This window comes from Chrysemys picta, chromosome 11 (assembly GCF_011386835.1).
Source record: "Chrysemys picta bellii isolate R12L10 chromosome 11, ASM1138683v2, whole genome shotgun sequence".
NCBI classification, from domain to species: domain Eukaryota; kingdom Metazoa; phylum Chordata; order Testudines; family Emydidae; genus Chrysemys; species Chrysemys picta.
Window position 1 is genome coordinate 2,188,603 of NC_088801.1, and position 19,591 is coordinate 2,208,193.

The following is a 19,591-nucleotide window of genomic DNA, read 5'->3' on the forward strand; positions in this document are numbered from 1 at the left end:
CCCTCCCGACGTAAGACACAACCTCCTGGAACTCCAAACCAGCACGGCGGGCACCATGGTCTAGGGCTGAACGAGGCCAAGCGAGAAGGGGGGAGAGCAGGACATGGGGTCGGCCGGCCGGAGAGGAGAGCAAGGACGTGGGAACGAGCCGGAGAAGAAAGAGCGAGCGTGCTCCAGGACACGATGGAAGACGGGGAGGCACGTAGGGATGTCACAGGTTTCAAATGTTCACCTTGATGGGCCGTGACAGGTTTAATTTCCAAAGTACAACCATTAAAGTGATGAATGGGAGGCGTTAATCTTGCGCCAAGTGTGTTTGGGGCCTTTGCTGCTGTGAAAAGGGTTTATTTGCTGCTGTTATTTATGAGGCTGTTTCTGCAGGATCCGGGCACACATCCAGTTCTGGGGGGCCGAGGGGAGGGGACGCTTTGGATGTCTTGGGGGAGATGGGGGCTGATTTACAGCCACTTATCTGCATGACTCATGATGTAAACATAGACAAATGCCATTAAAGACACATTTCTCCCCTCCCGACCCCCTCTGCCCGCATCGCCATGCAGGTCTCCCACCTGAACGGCTCTCTGCCAGGCCAAGGGCACCTGGCCAGGCAGTACCTACTCAAAGGCCTCTGCTAACCCCCCTAGGGACAGGAGATCCACCCAGCCCTACCACTTCGGAAAGCGTCTCAGGTTGGGCCTGGAAATGTTCTGTGACACGTTAAAGGCCTGTTACCTGAGCTTGCAGGACGTGGTATTGGCCTGTGAAAAGCAGGACGGGTGCGGAGAGGGAATGTGTGGTATGTGTGGCCCCTTGCCCTGGGAACTCTGCCCTGTCAGGTTCAGTCTGCCTTTGGGAAGCCACTTTCAATCCCTGCCCCAAAGAGCTCAGAGCCTCACTATCAGCTAAGAGACAACAGGGGGAGAGGCAGATAGACAGCGGTTTTCAAGGAACCAATGAGCCAGTATTGGTCAGCAATGGTATGAGTGCACCAGTGACTTCACCGCTGTTAATTATCGATACCATGGTCGTTCGGAGCCAGGAAACAAGGGTGGATGGACCATTAGTCTGATCTGGTTCGGCAGGAGACAGGTTGCTGCTCCAGATAGACCAACTGATGTAAACCAATCAGGAGAGACAGGAGTCAGGGTCAACCACCTAGATGGACCATCAGTCTCATCTGATATGGGCACCAACTCCAAGGGGCCGTTGGGCTGCTCTAGTCCATGCAGGAGGCAGCGGATGGGACCAGATGCTCTGTTGGCTTCTTAATGATGAGAGGGTCAGAAGGGGAATGTGGCCGGCTGGCAGCCCCCCGCTCCTGTGGGAATCCCTCCATTCTCCCAGGACCCATCCCAGGCTCTGCGCATCCCTGGGCCCAATTCCCACACCACACAGCCCGCCTGGACTCCCCAGAGCCAGCTTCCTAGCCAGCCCCACACAGGGGCCATAGGGCTGGCGGCCCCACCTGGGTAACCCAGTGCTCTCATGCCTGGAACCAGCTACCCCCTCACAACCCCCTCTCCAGTTCCTAACCCCTCTGTCCCCCCCCACCCTCCCTAGCCCCTCCCTAATTACTTCACCCCCCACAGCCCCTCCAACCCCCTCAACCCCTAATATCCCTTCCCTTCCCCATCTCAACCCCCAGCTCCTAACTCCCTCAGCTCCTCCCCCACCCCCTAGCTCCTCCCCCACTACTTCACCCCCCACAGCCCCTCCAACCCCCTCAACCCCTAATATCCCTTCCCTTCCCTGCCCCACCCCCACAGCTCCTAACTCCCTCAGCCCCTCCCCCACCCCTAACCCCTCCCCCACTACTTCACCCCGCACAGCCCCTCCAACCCCCTCAACCCCTAACATCCCTTCCCTTCCCCGTCCCATCCCCCAGCTCCTAACTCCCTCAGCTCCTCCCCCACCCCCTAGCTCCTCCCCCACTACTTCACCCCCACAGCCCCTCCAACCCCCTCGACCCCTAATATCCCTTCCCTTCCCCGTCCCACCCCCCAGCTCCTAACTCCCTCAGCCCCTCCCCATCCCTAACCCCTCCCCCACTACTTCACCCCGCACAGCCCCTCCAACCCCCTCAACCCCTAATATCCCTTCCCTTCCCCATCTCAACCCCCAGCTCCTAACTCCCTCAGCTCCTCCCCCACCCCCTAGCTCCTCCCCCACTACTTCACCCCCACAGCCCCTCCAACCCCCTCGACCCCTAATATCCCTTCCCTTCCCCGTCCCACCCCCCAGCTCCGAACTCCCTCAGCTCCTCCCCCACCCCCTAGCTCCTCCCCCACTACTTCACCCCCACAGCCCCTCCAACCCCCTCGACCCCTAATATCCCTTCCCTTCCCCGTCCCACCCCCCAGCTCCTAACTCCCTCAGCCCCTCCCCATCCATAACCCCTCCCCCACTACTTCACCCCCACACAGCCCCTCCAACTCCCTCAGCCCCTAACATCCCTTCCCTTCCCTCCCCGCCCCACCCCCCCAAGTCCCTAACTCCCTCAGCTCCTCCCCCACCCCCTAGCTCCTCCCCCACTACTTCACCCCCACAGCCCCTCCAACCCCCTCAGCCCCTAACATCCCTTCCCTCCCCGCCCCACCCCCCAGCTCCTAACTCCCTCAGCCCCTCCCCCGAGCCCCGCCCCTCACTGTGGGGGAGGGGGAGTCTCGGCGCTGCCCCCTGGCGGCTGCTCCTGCCGCGGCGCGATTCGCCTCCTGCTCGCCGGGTCCCTCCCGGCCGCCGTCGTTGTTCGGGGTGATGCCGCCGCCGCGTCCAGTTTCCATAGAGACGGCAAGATGGCGGAGTGCGGGGCCCCGCGGCGCTGAATCCCCGCCCCTCCCCCCTCCTGAGGTACCCCCGCCCCCCCTCAGCTACCCCCCCCGCCCTGGGACCCCACTGAACCCCGCCCCCTGGGGAGCTCCAGGTACCTCCCCCCCTCCTCAGCTACCCCCCCCGCCCTGGGACCCCACTGAACCCCGCCCCCCGGGGAACCCCAAGTACCCTCGCCCCTCCCCCCCTCAGCTACCCCCCCCGCCCTGGGACCCCACTGAACCCCGCCCCCTGGGGAGCTCCAGGTACCTCCCCCCCTCCTCAGCTACCCCCCCCCGCCCTGGGACCCCACTGAACCCCGCCCCCCCGGGGAGCCCACCCCAGGAACTCACACCCCAGGATCCCACTTTTTGGTAGCACCTACCCAAAGCCCCAAGCATTGGGCCCCCTGCAGGCTGCCTGTCCCCTGACCAGGACCCACGAGAGGAGACCGGTTCCCTCGCCCAGGTCGGCGGGTGTCGAGGGTGGGAGCCTGGGGGGCCCCCTGGCCAGACTGGAGCAAGTATGAGGGAACAGCCTGGCCCTGGGCAGTGGCTTGAATGGGGCTTGGCAGGTTGGAGCTGGACTACACCGTTCAGCCCATCTCCCGGGCCAGGCGGTCCCTCAGGACACAGGAGCGACCTGCCCCCGTTTGTTCCAGGTGCCCGATGCTCGCTCAGATGCCCAGGGGGCTGCCAAGTGCCGACTCCGGCCGGAGACTCGGGTGCAGCAGCATCAGGCAGGTGAGTGGCTAAAGCAAGGGGCCTTCAGGGACATTCTCAGTGCTACTTGCCTGTTTCATGGCACCCTATAACTTCTGTGGGTTGGGAGGGAGGCCTCCGCATTGTCGTGAAGGAGGGTGAGGAAAGCAGTCCAGCAGCCCTTGGGGCTACGCTGTAGGAAGGATGGACCTCGTCCCCCTTGTGGCAGTTGGAGATCCCAGCACAGGCAGGTGACCAGTATGAGTGACTTCTCCCTCGTCCTTCAGGAAGAGCCAATGTCCCCCCTGAGACCCCCCGAACGCTCTGCGAGGAAGGCCAAGGAGAAGAAAGGCACTTTCTGGGGCACGGAAGTGACAGAGGCTCTCCACTGGCATGGCTGGGAGCTGGGAAAGGAGTTTACCAAACATTTATCCTTGAAAAACGTTCACGTGAAAACCCAGAAGCTGAGTTACAGGTAGGTGCGGGGAGGGGAGATTCTCCTCACTAATGGGAACAATCCATCCCCATCCCTCCTATCACGTTGATACCCTCATGGACTCTTCCATGGATCCCTTCTCCCCCCTCCCATTTACTGTGGGGTGGAGAATGTGCACTCCGAATCACAGGGCAGGGCTGTGCTCTTTGCTTCAGGGCATGCCCCATCTGAAACGTGCCATCTTGGGTACAGAAAGCGTTGTTCCTGGCAATAGTTTTTCAAGTGAAATGGCTTTTTTCTTTAAAATAATATTTCTGCCCTTGAGCCGTTTCTAACCCCAATGAGAATCAGCTTCTAGTGGGGATAGAAATTCAGGCAGGATGTGTATTAGGTTGTCGCTGGTGTGGCCTGGAACCAGTGCATCTGGTAAGCCCACTAGGGCTACTCCTGCATCCCTTGTGAACATCTCAGCTCTGACTGTCACATTTCTGCCCTTTGCAGCTTTATAAGTCATGCTGGGTTGCCTGGGTGCGGGCAGTGTAAAAATATTATTCAGGGAAGGAAAGGGGTCTGGTGCTGAGAGATCGCAATTGTCAGGACACCAGGGTTTTGTTTCTGCTTCTGCTGCTGATTTGCTAGGTGACCTCGGATGCAAAGTTTTGAAAGTGGCCTTTAATTTTGGGTTCCTTAAGTATTTGGATGCTCATCTTAAGACACCCGGGGCCTGATTTTTTTCAGGGATGCTGAGCAACTGCAGCTCCTGCTGCCTTTGGTTGAAGTTTGGGTGCCCTGGATTTCTGAGGACGAGGTCCAAGGTTTTTCAATCTGGACACCTGAAATTAGAGACTGGTTTTGGGGACACTGTCCTTAGCATCTCCGTGCCCTGTTGAATGGGGTAATACTGCTTCCCTACCTGCTGGGGGAGGTGAGGGGGAGGAAGGTGATACGGAAGGGTAAAAGTTATCATGGTTGGGGTAATTGACCAGGTGCTGACATAATCTCCTCTGATGTCTTTCTTGTTTTGATTTGATTTTCTAGACCTCCTGCCACAAGATTTTTCATCACTGTTTTCCCACAGCCGATTGTCCTGAGCCCTGGGATGTCCTTAACTCTTCCCATCATTTTCCGCCCCCTGGAAAAGGTAAAACAGTACCTCCCACAGCCCTTTCTGCTGCTTATATCACAGCTGCCTTCAGGCGAGACTCTGGGAAGGGAGGGAATGGGCCGTGGGGGTCAGCAGATCCCTTTCTCAGACGTCCTTTGGGGTTTTTTTATTTATTTTTAATTTCTTGAGCAAATACATGACTGGGGGAAGGTGCTGAAATGGCAGCCCTGGAGACCAAGAGCTTCTGTCCATCCACAGAATGGGTGCAGCATGGGCAGCAGCAGGGTAACTTTACACCCCATGCTAGTCTGCCTCAGTCCTGCCCTGACAGGACCTCCTATGGAGGGAGCATGGCTTCTCTGCAGAGTTTCCCAGCACGCGGTTTCCACAGGGTACGTTCTCTGTATCTTACACATCGCCTCTCCCTTCTCATCTCAGTGATGCTTGAGTTTACAGTCCCTTATTGTCAATATGGGGCCTGGAACTGGGGGGGTTTAGTGAAGAGCCCTTGATTCTGGAACTCACTTTCCCCCTTGGCCCGACAAAGCCTGAGTCCACTGACCTTCTGGGCACAGTGCATGGGCTATCGATTGACTGCAGGACAGGTCGAATGGCAAGAAGCTCCTCGACTGGGGAATTCATTTAGTGTCATTTTTGGTAGTGTGTTAATCTTGATTATTCTTGTGTATTGTCCATGCGCTGGGACTAGAAAGCTGGTGACGGGTGGTGTGTGTGTGGAGTGTATGTCAAATGAAAAACGCTATGTGAGCAAACAAACGTCAGGGTTCCCACAGTATCTATAACTTGGCCAAGGTGCACAGCTGCTTTATAGAATTCTATGTACTGTGAACTTGTAAACTGGGGGGGCCTCAGAAAAACGGTAAGAAGCCTTTCACCCTGAGGGCATTGGTTCCACTCTGGCCTGAGTTTGGGGACTGGCTGGCTCAGACCTTTGGGAAGGGGATATGGAACATTTCGCCTAGAGGTCTGTGTTTGAGTCCGGACTATGTCAGTGGTGTTACCTTCCGCTTCTGATTCAGTGGGCTGTGTGAAATGAGTCGATGGTCTCGTTCCGCTTTCAGGCAGACAGGGGTCCACATCACACCGTGCCGCCCGTGCAATTGTCCGCCTGTTGGCAGAGACACCAAGGATTGACTGGGCCATAGAGATGGGGTGCCATCTCGCCTACACGAGTATTAGTTCCAAGGCATGAGTGTGGCCCATTGGGGTTGTGGTGTGTGGAAGATGTGTGCCTTGCCGTTCCCTGTACTGTCACTGTTCGCTGGATAAAGAAAGGCCATCAGTCTGCAACACTCCATCTGGCACCTTCCACCCGCATGAAATGTAGTTAGGCCCCAGTCCAGCAAAGCACTTAGTCACATGCATAACTGCTTGTGCTTGCGGAACCCCACTGAAGCAAGGGGAGGTCTCGCAGGCTGAAATTAAGTACACGCAAAAGTGTTTTGCTGGATCAGGGTCTTAAAGAGGTTGAAAAAAGAAAACTGCCGGGAAACAAACAAAGGTTAAATGAATGTGTCTGGTAATTCGAACGCTGTGCTCTCTGCGGCTGCATGATTCACTTCCATGAGACCGTGATTGCCAGTCCCTAGCACCTCTCACGTCCTACCCTCCAGCGGGCACGCTCCATCACCAACTCTCTTCCTAAGGTGCTGGAATGACAGAATCTCCTGTGCCCAGAGGAGGGTGAGAGGCCAGGGAAAGAGCCCCCTGTCTCACTGCCCAGCTCTCTCTCGCCTTATTCTTTGTGCAGAAGGAGTATGAAGACAGCATCTGCTTTGAAAAGCCTGAGGGTGAGTTCTCTGTTGCCCTGCGGGCTACGCTTCCACGCCACAAGCTGCTCTTCCCAGACGCCATCCAGCTGCCTCTCTGCGCCGTCCACGATTTTTCAGAGGCTTCGTTTCCCCTGTGCAACGTCGGGTGAGTGAGCCTGCAAGGCTGCTGCAGGTCGAGCAGAACCACGGTCCAAACCTGCCGGGGCTGAGCCCTCCGCTTTGTGTCCTCGGCCAATTTGGCTTCTTCGGCTCATTGTTTAGATCTTGCCACGATTCCCATTGTAGGCTGACATCAGTCTCTGGAAAGCCACCTCTGCAGCGCAAGACTTTCCAGGGTTAGGTTCTAAAGGGGAGGGCGCAGGGGTTGGGACCGGGAGGCGAGGCACCAGTTCCACCTGATCAAGAGGACTGGCTAGCTCCAGAGGACGGAAGTGGGAAACAGCCTTTCTGATCCAGGTCACTGTTTTGTTAGGGATTGTCTACTCTTGAAATGCTACAGCGGGACAGCTGCAGTGCTCCAGTGTAGACACCACCGATACCGATGGGAGGGTTCTCCTGTCGGTGTAGGTAATCCACCTCCCCGAGAGGCGGTAGCTAGGCCAACGGACGATTTCTGCTGTCGACCTAGCGCTGTCTATACAGGGACTTGGTCAGCTTAGGGGGGCGGGCTTTTCACACCCTTGACTGACAACTAAGCTGACCTAATTTCCTAGTGGAGCCCAGGCCTTTGTTGATTGAAAGTAAGTCTCATCTCTGTGACCTGTTACCTGGCCTGGGGAATGCACTGGGAGCAGGGCCGGCTCTAACTTTTTTGCCGCCCCAGGCTAAAAAGAAGAGCGCTGCCCTGCCTTAACCCCCCCTCCCCCCCCAAGCGGTGCGCCGCCGACCTCCCCCCCCCCCTTGCCGTGCCGTCCAAACCCCCGCCTCCCTCCCCCCCCCGAGCACCAGGCCGGGCCGCCCAAACCCCCGGAGCGCCACGCCGCCCAAACCCCTGCCCCCCCCCAAGCGCCGGGTTGGGCCGCCCAAACCCCCAGTGCGCCGCGACGCCCAAACTCCTGCCCCCCCCCGAGCACCGGGCCGCGCTGCTGAAGCCCCCCCCAGCGCCATGCTGCCAAAACACCTCCCATGCTGCCCGGCTGAAACAAAACAAAAACAAAACCCTCGAGCGCCGCCCCGCCAAACAAAAAAACAAAAACACTACGAGTGCCCCCCACCACCCCAACATTGGCTGCCCCTTCTAAGGTGCCGCCCCAAGCACGTGCTTGGTCGGCTGGTGCCTGGAGCCGGCCCTGATTGGGAGGCTCGCCTAGATTTTAAGGCCAGAAGGGACTGTTATATCATCTACTCTGACTTGTGTAACAGGCCATGGGGGAGGATGCACTAGGTGAGCTCTCGAGGCCCCTGCCAGCCCATATGTTTCTATGATTCCTCACAGGGCAGGTGTCTACATCACCCACCACCAGAGCACCTGTCACCCTGTTGGGAGTCTCGGCTAATGAACCCTGGAGACTAAACTCTCCTCTCACTTCTAGCAGTGGACTCTCCGGGGCAGGCCTGGGGCACGTTGGCAGGGCAGAGTGTGTGGGAAGCTTGCTGTGCTGAGCACGCAGTTGGGAGGGCTTGGTAAGAGGGCCAGCAGTGATGGGACATTCAGGGCAGGAGGGGAAAGAGGGCTATGGTGGGAAAGCAGGTAGGTGGGCTTCAGGCCAACTGGAGTGAGCCAGGCTTCCCCTGGAGTGAAGTGGCCTTTCTTGTTTGGAAACAGTCACATGTTCTAACCCTGGGATGGTGAGTGTGTGGGGCCATTGGCAGTAAATTGTGGCTAGAGGGCACAGATGGCACAAAGGGAGCCAGGTGCGGATGGATCTGCCATAAACCATTTTAAGTGTCCAAGTGCACTGTGGAGGGCTCTTGCCTGTTGCTGAAACTCAGGGGTTGGCTGCTCCAGGAGGCGGGGCACTGGCCCCAAAGGCCCAACTGGGGAGGCACAGCCTCGGTGTGAATGTGCTGGGAGAGAAGCACCGAGAGAGACGTTGGGGGTTTGATGTCTGCTTACCACACATCTCCATTTCCCTAGCGATCTAATTACGTTATTTAACTGGGAGACACCAAGCCCTTTCCACCTGACTCCTGTGAGTGGCATGCTGGAGCCAGGCTCTGAGTGCGTGGTGAAGGTGACCTTCCAGCCCCAGATGGCACTGGTGTACGATGTGATAGCAGTGTGTTGGTTTGGAGACAATGAGGAACAGAAGAGGACCATCAAGCTAAGAGCCATCGGTGAGGCTTTCTAGAGTGCAAAGGCAAAAGAAGCCAGCACAGTCCATAAGCATAGGAGTCTGGGGAATCCTATTCCAGACAAATGCATAAAGAGGCCACGACTAATGGCCCTTCTGTTGTCCCATGCGAACCAGGGGTGGCCAAAGTGAAGCCCGCAGGTTGAAATTGGTCCATGAAATTCTGTAACATGATGTGCGGCCATCGTCATCTTTAATAGAGAGAGTGTGTGGAGACTACAGGTCCCCGCATGCAGTGCTGCGGCTTGGTCCAAAGTGGTAATTCTCTTGCTCTTCAGTAACTTGCTGCGGGAAGACAAGGTGATTTAATTTGCACAGTAGTAAAAACACTAGACGCAGCAGGAGCCTTGCCTATACTAGGGCTCTCATGAGTGCTACCTGTTGGAGTTTTTTTCTAAGGCCAAAGTGTGGTTCCATGCGGGCGATTAGAACTGTTCTTTGCCAAGGGCCCTGCTGGCGTAAAGAGAACAGCCAGTGCCTGATGTGCGTTATCAGGAGAGTGACAAACAGAAGGACTTGCCTGTTGATCGTGTGTTCTAATTTATAATAGGCAAATATCCTCACCTTCTGGTGAGTGTGCTGGGGGAACTGGGGGAAGATGTCGAGCCTGGGGACTTCCGGGATGTGCTGTGCTTTGGTTCTGTGGCTGTTGGTGCCACTGTGGAGAGACACGTGGAGATCTGCAACCCATCCATGGTGAGTTGGCAAGGCGGGTGTAAGTCTGTGTTCCTCCCAGACCTCAGCCGCTAACGTGCTTTATTCTCCCTACTCCAGCTGTACAAATAACCTGGGTGTATGCAGGGGAGAGCGCGGTGGGGGTCTGCGTGTCAGGAAGCTGTGAGCGTGGGCACGGAATAAGGCCGGCAAATTCTAGAGAGACAAATAGATTTATACCCAGTGAAGAAGAGCCATGCGTTTCTCTCTTGTTTCACTGGGCATCAGCCACGCTGAGAGGGTCACTTCTCAGAGCAGAACTGGACTTTGCAAATGAGCGAATGAATATGACGCTTGAGGAAAGGAGGGTGGGTGCGGTTGGCAGTGAGCTCAAGCCAGGCATAGTGCAGACAGCACTGCGCAGGCTTCCCCCACCTCTACAGTTCTGCCAGGGCACCTCACTCCTGACCCTTAGCACCCCGCTATTCTGGTCCTAGCCACCCTGCACCCACATCTGCCAATGCTGGTCAGGCAAATGTCCGATGGCAACACACAAGATAAATAATACCACGGTGTCCTAATTAGCCAAGCAAACTGCCTTTCAATGCTCTTAGCGATGGCGTTAAAATCTGCTGATACACTCAGGAGCCCTGCTGACTTCGATGGGGTTGCATAGTTCTAGCCTGCCCTGTGTTTCAGAGCGATCCCTGTCCGTCCTGGTGCCAGGGAGGTGTCTTTCTTGGGTCGGTGATTTCTCATTCCCAAGTGCCTCTCCTGCAGCTTGTTTGATGTGTCCCCGGGGCTCGCCTAAGCCTCGCCGGCGACGAGGACTTGCTCTACCTTAGGGCTTGAGAACCTTGGTGGTTTTCCCTCAAAACAAACGGCCTGTTTCACACTTCACGGGTTGGATGTGGAAGGGGATCATCGATTTAGAAGATAAGAGCACGGGTTGTAAAGCCTGAGAAACAGACTAAGGAAGCCTTCCCCTTTCGATTACTCTTATTTCTGTTGTGAAAGCACCCAGAAGCCCCAAACAGGGACCAGGGCCCTGTTAGTCAGTCAGTCCCTGCCCTTGTCTAAGATTCTTACACGGTGAAACAGATGGCTGAACAGGCAGACGGGGATGGGGACAGGAAGCAGTAGAGATGGGTATCCGTCTCCGTGGGCAGTAGTCACTAGCCGGACCCTTCTGCAGCTTTACCTTCCCGTTGGCTGAGGCTTTCTGGGACACAAGTGACGCCCATCCCTAAAGAAGCAGAGCTCGGCGCAAGCCTAAAAGCTTGTCTCTCTCACCCCAGAATAAGAGCGATTCCCTCGCCGACCTTGGCTCTCTACCAGCCCTAAAGGCAGCCCAGCAGATGGCAGCATTTCCTGGGAAATCAGGAAAGGCCCCTGCTTTACACTGGGTAGCCTGGTGACCCCAAAGGAGGGTGAGCGGACGGGCATTTTGCTGTCAGGCCTCATTGGCCGCTTAGAGTTTTGGCTGAGTTTGCTGCTGAACAGACTGAGGGACAGATAGTCAGTGGCCGTGCAGGTGGGTGCTGTGCTGGCTCCCTCAGACAGCTCTGCAATGCACCTCCGTTCTGACCTGCGCACCCGCTGGCAAACCCGTTCCTGGTGTCTCCTGACAGAAGCAGCTAACCTTGCTGCTTTGGGAATGTAGGCAGATGCCCACTAGAAACCAGGGGGAGATTCTCCCCAACTCCCGTCACTTGTGACTCGCTATAAATAAGACCCAGCTCTCCAAGGTGAAAGACAAGTACATTTGCCTACGTAGGGCTCAGCTGACATACGAACACAGATCTTAAACTGATAGGCTTCCAAATGCAGAGCAACCTAGTCTGGACCGGAACGGTATGAACCTGCTCATCTTCCCCTCACAGGTCAGCGTCCCGTTTAGGATTGAGAGAGCAAAGGAACCCCTGCTCCGGGATTATGTCTTCTCTTGTGATGTGTCACAGGCCATTGTTCCAGCCAACGGGAAGCTGCTTATCTCTGTGCGCTTTAGCCCCCAGACAGTAGGGGTGCAGAGTGTGGACTATTTCACCCTCGAGCCAGTAGGGAACCTCACCCAAACGGTCCTGAAGGTGATTGGATCATGCAAAGGTATCAAAGGACAGTCCCCCGTGTCTTCAGGCCCCCGTCTCACTGTGGGGTAGGGGAGTGGCTGACAGTGCCCCAGTACATGGGCTGGGACTGGCCTTCTGCAGGGTTCCAGTGGGGTGTAAATTCTACCACTCGCTTGTGCTCGGGCATGAGGCTATTGGAAGAGCACATCCCGCTGTTTGCTGAGGCAGATTGGTTTGGGGAACCTGTCAGATGATTCGCTTCTGATTTGGGATGATCCGCTTGGGCTGAAATAGAGTGTGCTGCAGGGATAGCAATTGGTATGAAAGCTCTAGGCATTGGTGGTTGTTCCAGGTCCCTTGGTGTCCCTGCAACATTCCTTGGTGAACTTTGGCTGGCTCAGCCTTGGAGAGAGTGTGACGCAGCCTTTGGAAATCAGCAACGTTTCGGATGTCCCTGCCTATTACCAGTTTGACATTGATGGCAGAGAGAGCGTCTTCTCCTTTGACCGCCCGTGTGGAGTCCTGAGCGGGATGGCCACTCTCATCCTGAGGGTGACCTTTCGGCCTACTCACCCTATCGTCTGTTACCGCAGAGTGGTTTGCCTCGTCCATCACCAGGTAGGAGGGGCAACAGGTGACGCTGTTACTGAGATGTCAGAGCCCAAAGGAAACCTTTTCTGCTTGGGAACTTGCATCAGAGAGGGGACGAGTCAAATGCTGTTGCGAAGCCTTGCACATCGCTTGGTTCTGTGTCTCCAGAGAAGGAAGGGATCTGCAAGTGGCAGGAGAGGGCTGCATGTCGCTCTGCTGAGGAGATGTGTCTAGGGTCAAGGGCTAGTGGCGTCTATTCGGTCTGGCTGTGTTAGGCACCAGGCAGCTGCACTCCTTTCAGAGCAAGACGTTTGTCACCAACACCAGGTTAAAAAATGAAACACAAATTGCCTCCCCCACCTTGTTTGGTGATGAATGTCGGGCTATGAAGATAGACAGTGTTGGTACAGGTTGTGCTACTCAAACTTCCCCCCCATGACTCTGCCAGCACACCTCAATCCTGACCTGCAGTACCCTCCTATTCCAGTGTGGGGCTCTCTTTCACAGCTCTGCCAATGTACCATAAGCCTGGCCTACAGGGCCCCCCACCTCAACCCTGACCTGTCTGCAGCGCTCCCTTCTTCTAGCCCTGTAAACCCATCACTGCGTCTCCTCCTAATCCAGCCTGGGCCCTTTCTGAGCAGACTCTTCACTGGGGTGTATTCTGCCAGGGGGTGTGTTAGATCTGCAAACTCGTGAGTCAGGTTAGGTGTCTGGAAACGAACGGCTGGTGCACTGACCCTGCATCGTGGCCATCGACATCCCTCCCTAATTCCAGCAAAGATATTGGGCCAAATCCAGAGGCAATGTCAATGGTGTGTGTGTTTACACAGTGCTAAGTCTGTAACTTACACCGGTGTGTGTGTGTGTGTGTGTGTGTGTGTGTGTGTGTGTGTGTGTGTGTGTGTGTGTGTGTGTGTGTGTGTGTGTGTGTGTGTGTGTGTGTGTGTGTGTGAGAGAGAGAGAGAGAGAGAGAGAGAGAGAGATGCGTAACAGGAAAAACAGCCTAACCCAAAGTAGCCTGTTTCCTGCAAGTGTTTCTGGCACTTCCCCAGAATCCATTGTTCCTGGATTTGTTTGGTACCTGCCATTCTGATACAACTAAACCAGCCATCCTGCGGCCAAGACACCTCGTGTGGTACAGGACCAACATGGCACGAGGACTGACCTTCTACCCACCGGACATCCTGAGCTCGATGCTGAGGGAGGGGAAGCTGCAGATGGATGAAAACAGAGCCCTCAAGCTGCCTCCACAGGTATGGGCTGCCCTGTGCAGATGCCACGCTGCCCTTGCTCTGCCCACTAGGGTACTGGTTGCCCACTGCAGATGCCAGGCTGCCCTCATGCTAATTATGCAGTTACAACTGTACATCGCTTATATTGGCATTCATCTGCCTGAGTTCTTATCCCAACTCAGTTACTAGCCCACTGTGTGCTTTTGAACTAATCGCTGGACCTTCTTTTGCCTCAGTCAACCTCCGATTGAAATTTGGCTAAAAAGCAGGAGCCTCCTTGGATCCCAAATGCTGAGCTTTCCTGGGCAACACGCTATAAAGGGGAAGTCCTCTGTGCCGAGCTACAACTGGCTGGTCACATTGGCAGCCAGGACTGTGAGGTCCCCTGGGCTCCCATGTCTTGAGAGCCATTTCCCCGCAGGGAGTGTGCTTTGCTGTAGTGTTACCCCTGGGCTAGACAGAGATCTGCTTCCTTCTCCTAGGTCCCTGAAGATAAGCCCCCGGAGGAGTACCCATACATCGACCCCATGACCGAATACTTCCACGATGGCATAACCAGCGACCTCACCATCTTTCCCCCTCATGTCAGTGTCAGCGTTCGGGAGTTTGATTTTGGTTGCTGTGTGCGGCTCCAGGAGGTGGAACCACTTCCTCTCTGCCTGACCAACCACACGAAAGGAAAGATCACTGTCACATGGATATGCAGGCCCGAGAGTCCCTTCCGGGTTACCCCTGAAACCTGCGACATCCCACCTCTGAAATCCACAGCCTTTCGCCTCGTTTTCCAGCCCTCTCAGCTGAACACTCTGTATGCAGCAGAGCTGGAAGGCTTTGCCTTCTACAAGGTCAGTAGGAATTACCAGAATCCAGCAGCATTAATGGCAAGGGCTTGACTGAAATCTAGACCTATGGCTTTTACCTTGTTGGGCCTAAGATCTGTCCACCCCAGTGCTCCAATCCCAAGGTAGGGAGTGAGTTAAGGAGAAATCGCATTGCCACAACACTGCCTGGGTGGGTTAGGCTGAGTTGGCTTTGTTTAAACGGCGTTTTGTCATATCAGACTTTCTCTGGTCTTAATGAGTGGCCTAGAGGAGGACAAATGCTCCCCAGCCAGCCTCCTGTTCCATTGCTGCTCCTTCCCTCTCTGTGGGCAGGCTTGGAAATACCCACAAAGTTTGACAACAAAATGGTTGAGAATCATTTCACTGACACCCTCCTCTTGCCATGTCCTGAGTTCAGGCCGGTCAGTGTGAGCAGCAGGATGGCTGGGGAGCGAAGAGTTGGTTCAATCATCCAGGACTCAGAAGACCAAGGTTGAGTTCCCAGCTCTTCCACAGGCTTCCTGTGTCACCTTGGGCATGTCACTTAGTTTCTCTGGGCTTCAGTTGCTGTAATATGGGGATAAGTGCACGTCACAGGTGTGTGGTGAGGGTAAATGCATGAAAGATTGTGAAGCTCAGATACCTGCAGTAGTGGGGGACAGATAAGTACATAACTTATCTGGCATTGGGATGTCACTCTCTGGAGGTCATTCCTGATCCCGCCCTGACCGGCCCTGCTTCCCTGACGAGGTCAGCTCCTCCATGTTCCTGGAGGGTGGCGCTCCTATGAATGGCTGCTCATGCTGGCCCCTGTGCTATCTCATTTGAAGATGGTTCTGTGACACTTTCCCTCCCCATGGATGCACGATTCTGTCTCTCCTTTGCCTGCAGGTGCTGAGACACTACAGTAACATCGAGGAGGACAGCACCATGTGTCCATCCTGGTGCCTGACCATCCGGCTGAGGGGCCACACCTTTGAAGCAGATCGGCAGCATTTCATCCCGCATTATGTCCTGGACTCCCCCAAGGTGAGTGTGGTCGGCGTGTGTCACCTGGAAAGTACGTGGTGAATCTTTGATGTGGAGAGTCCCGGAGTACGTAACCCTCTCTCCTGCTGACCCAGTCAGAGATATGCTTTGGGTGGCTTTCTACTCTATGGAGAACTCCCAGCTTAGGACAGGTGTGGGGGGGTCCCCCTGTATCCCAGTTCTCTTGTGTCCCAGCTTGTAGTGAACAGCTTGGTCCTTCCTGTCACAGCTGATCTCGTCACTGGCAAGGACTGCTGAGATAGCCCCTCTCTGCGTGTGCCTTAGCCAGTCTCCAGCCACTGGGGGCGGGGGGCTGGGGGGGGGTCAGTGACAGAGCAGCGCACCAAGACTTTGTTGGAAGAGAGGAATGTGCTGTGCTGAGGGAGGCCAGGCCTGAGGCCCTGAGAGTTTCCTGTGCTGGGTTCAACGCTCAATAACCCTCCTGTTTTACACTGGCTGAGAGTCACTCCGGTCTAGAGAACAGAGTTGCATCGTCCCCTTTGGGGAGTGGAGGCCCCGGGGGTCCAGAGTGAGGGGACTCCTTGAGGGGGCCCATGGCAGACACAGACATGCTAAGGCTCAGAGAGGTGCGGCTCCAGGAGGTGGAGGGGCTTAACCCCGAGAGAGAGTGGACCCCCGAGAAGGGCTGTCTCACTGAGAGGGGCACCCCCCCCACGGACCGCACGGGGCCAAGAGTGGGCACGACCTGTGAGTCCATGACAGAGGTGTCCTGCAAGGCAAAGTGAGACGTAAGTTGTGCTCTTGCTGCTGCTTCTCCCGCACAGGGGTCGTCCTTCCCATGAGGCAAAGCAAGATCTGACTTGCTCCGTCTCCAGGAGCCTACAGCCTTCTAGGAAGAGTCCTCTTGAGAAGTCAGGCGAGACTCCCCAGCTAGCCCAGAGGCACCCAGCAGAGGGGCTGCCTTGGTAACTTGCCAAGAACCCAACAGCCACCCACGATTTGCATAAAGTGGAGCAGGTTGCAGCCATCTTTGTCTTTACCCCAAAGTGGGGCCTGCAGAGGCTGCTGGCCCCAGTGTGCAGCGTGGCTGTTTGGATTGGTAAGAAGCATTGCATGCTGGGCGTGGAGTCTCAGCAGGCCACTTCAGACAAATAAAGGAGTGGGCAGGTGCAGTCCTCACAGCTCCATGGGTTGCTGTCAGTCTGTTGGCCGCACTTTGTCCACCTTACAGTGAATTCACTTTCTTCTCTTGCTTCCTTAGAAGTAGTGGCAGGGTTCACCAAGGGCTCAGGCTGGTGCCTGTCTGTGACAATGCGGATCTGGCGGAACCCAACTGAGAGTGCCAACTCAGGACAAATTGCTCAAACAGGGCAGTTACAGCCCAAGGCTGGGGTTTCTTCCACCTCTAAGGCAAACCAAACCAGCCAGACTAGGAGGACTTCGGTCTCACCCCCTGGCTAACCGCAAGTCTCACAAGCAATCTCCTTAGACACCCCAGTTTCCCAGTATTACCACCAGTGCCACTCGTTATGGGGACAAATGGTTATGAAAACCAATACCCCAGTAAAAGAAAAAGGTTCTCCTGATCCCAAAGGACCAAGCCCCAGACCCAGGTCAATATACAAGTTAGATCTTACCCACAAATCACGCTGTTGCCAATCCTTTAGAATCTAAAATCTAAAGGTTTATTCATAAAAGGAAAAAGATAGAGATGAGAGTTAGAATTGGTTAAATGGAATCAATTACATACAGTAATGGCAAAGTTCTTGGTTCAGGCTTGCAGCAGCGATGGAATAAGCTGCAGGTTCAAATCAAGTCTCTGGAATACATCCCCCGCTGGGATGGGTCATTCAGTCCTTTGTTCAAAGCTCCAGCTTGTAGCGAAGTTCCTCCAGAGGTATGAAGCAGGATTGAAGACAAGATGGAGATGAGACATCAGCCTTATATAGTCTTTTCCAGGTGTAAGAATACCTCTTTGTTCTTACTGTGGAAAATTACAGCAAAATCGAGTCTGGAGTCACATGGGCCAGTCCCTGCATACTTTGCTGAGTTACAAGGCGTATCTGCCTTCTCTCAATGGGTCCATTGTATAGCTGATGGTCCTTAATGGGCCATCAAGCAGGTTAGGCAGAGCTAATCTCAGCTTGTCTGGGATGTCACCCAGAAGCATAGCATAAATTTGCCATACAGACAGTATAGAGCCAATATTCATAACTTCGACCACAAAACTGATACACACATATAGACAGCATAATCATAACCAGTAAACCATAACCTTGTCCTAGACACCCCATTTGACCCCCTTTATACAATATTTGGGTGCCACTACAGGACCTTGGTTGCAACAATGATCTATACGGTCCCAGTTTATGTCAATAACGTCACACCCCCAACGCAAAATTGATGCAGGAAGGGATGACACAAACATCACTGACTGCATCCCAAGAGCTCCCCATCCTGGGTTCTGTCTCACTACAGCTAGTACTGGGGTAGAAGCCGTACCAGTGTATAACAGAAACGGTTTATCAAAATCATGTTCAACCACATGATTGAACCTCTTTACAAACCCAAAGTAAAACTTAGTTAGAACAATAGTGGATTGGATCTGCTCTGGCAGCATCGTCCCTGTATGTCTCATGTGATCTTTCCAAGAGCTAAAGAGAACCGCTACTTTATCCACACAAGCTCGGGCAAATGTTTGGAACCCAATTAACATCAAATAAATGCAGATATTAATGTTCTTCATAGTACAGGAATCTTGGCCTTTAGCCATGAAAGCAATATGGTAGTGTGCCTCAGTCTTCCTTTTCATACAGCACATTAGGTCTGGAATATCTTTTCCCCTGTGAAAAGTTCCCATATTGTTTACAGGCATCAACTGTGAAACATCAATATAGCAAGGCCTTTTAACATAAAGTGTGTTCTTATGTATTCCTTTTAACATGTTCAAGGGATTCTCCAAAAGATCAGGCACATTGTACATTTTTACAGTTTGTGGCAATATCAACACATTCATTACAAAATTTAGCAATAACAACAAGTTCATTGCAAGTGTCCATCTAAAATCGTTTTTGTCATGCCACACCTTTGGCTCAATACCATTGGAATTTGGGCATTTTAGGGTTAACCTGTGGCTTCCCTTTGCAAAATTCAGTTTTCTCTTTCCTCCTTGTCTTGCAGGATCAAACCCTGATTTCTCTTGCTTAACAGAATTCACTGGCTGATGGGGTGGGCCCTCTGTGCTAACAGCTATTAGCAAGTCCTTCCCCTCCCAGCCAGGCAAGTAATTTGCACTACCCCAGACCAGAGCCAGTCCACCAGTTTTCATATTCGTAACTGCTATCATTCCCAAGGCTGGACTCTGTCTTAAAGCGATACCACACAAATCCAAAGAGTCTGCGGGTGAGAGTTTGCTTGCTCTCCCCCGCATGCTCAAGCATTTAGCCATAAAACTGCTCTGCTCTGACACATCAGTAACCAAATTTGTCCTCAAACCCTGAAGCACAAACTGCTCATTTAAAGAATCAGAAAGGAGACATTCCTGTTTCAACACCATTGTCTCCCCAACAAGTTGGCCCCACTCAGCCACTTGGTTATAGGGCTGCCTCAATTCCTTAACAACTTTTACTTCCTCTGAGACCTTCTCAAAGCTACCCACACTGGATCTTTTAAAAGGAAAGTCAGTGGATCCATTCACAACAGACAATTTTTTGCTGCTAGGAACTGAAACTTCCTTGATTAAATCACTCTCATACCCTTCAGTTGCAGGGAACTGCTTGCCCAGATTACCATGAGGATTCCTTTCTCCAGGAGCTTTTCTAAGCAGCAATTCACCCCTCACAGAAATTCTGCCCTTACCCTCTTCACCTAGGGCTTGCTCTAAAGGAACACTTTCCTGAGCAACAACAGACTCTGTCTGGGTCTTACTTACATTCAGGATCACCTTTGGCCCATCAGGCAGATCTCTACACAATCCCCTTTCAGGCGAACCCATAGACTTCCTAGATAAAAGGTTAGAAATATTTCCCTTCTCTTTGCCACACACAAGCTTAGGAATTCTTTCCTTTTTGCTACAAGTTGTTAAACTGTCCGTAGGT

The 19,591-nt window shown here is 54.2% G+C and overlaps 1 protein-coding gene across 3 annotated transcripts in view; it reads left to right on the top strand.

The window, feature by feature from the left end:
* The first annotated feature begins 2,692 nt into the window (after positions 1–2,692).
* Positions 2,693–19,591, top strand: part of CFAP65 (cilia and flagella associated protein 65) — a 53,161-nt gene continuing 36,262 nt past the window's right edge. Inside the window, exons 1-12 of one of the 3 annotated variants that reach the window (XM_065560454.1) lie at positions 2,693–2,847; positions 3,467–3,548; positions 3,794–3,981; positions 4,981–5,083; positions 6,819–6,985; positions 8,918–9,117; positions 9,685–9,830; positions 11,672–11,894; positions 12,210–12,475; positions 13,504–13,704; positions 14,166–14,528; positions 15,396–15,533. In XM_065560454.1, coding sequence (XP_065416526.1) covers positions 3,474–3,548; positions 3,794–3,981; positions 4,981–5,083; positions 6,819–6,985; positions 8,918–9,117; positions 9,685–9,830; positions 11,672–11,894; positions 12,210–12,475; positions 13,504–13,704; positions 14,166–14,528; positions 15,396–15,533 — 2,070 coding nt within the window. In that variant the 5' untranslated portion in view covers positions 2,693–2,847; positions 3,467–3,473. The remainder of the gene's footprint in view (positions 2,848–3,466; positions 3,549–3,793; positions 3,982–4,980; positions 5,084–6,818; positions 6,986–8,917; positions 9,118–9,684; positions 9,831–11,671; positions 11,895–12,209; positions 12,476–13,503; positions 13,705–14,165; positions 14,529–15,395; positions 15,534–19,591) is intronic. The other 2 variants (XM_024104748.3, XM_065560455.1) reach the window with 2 other exon arrangements.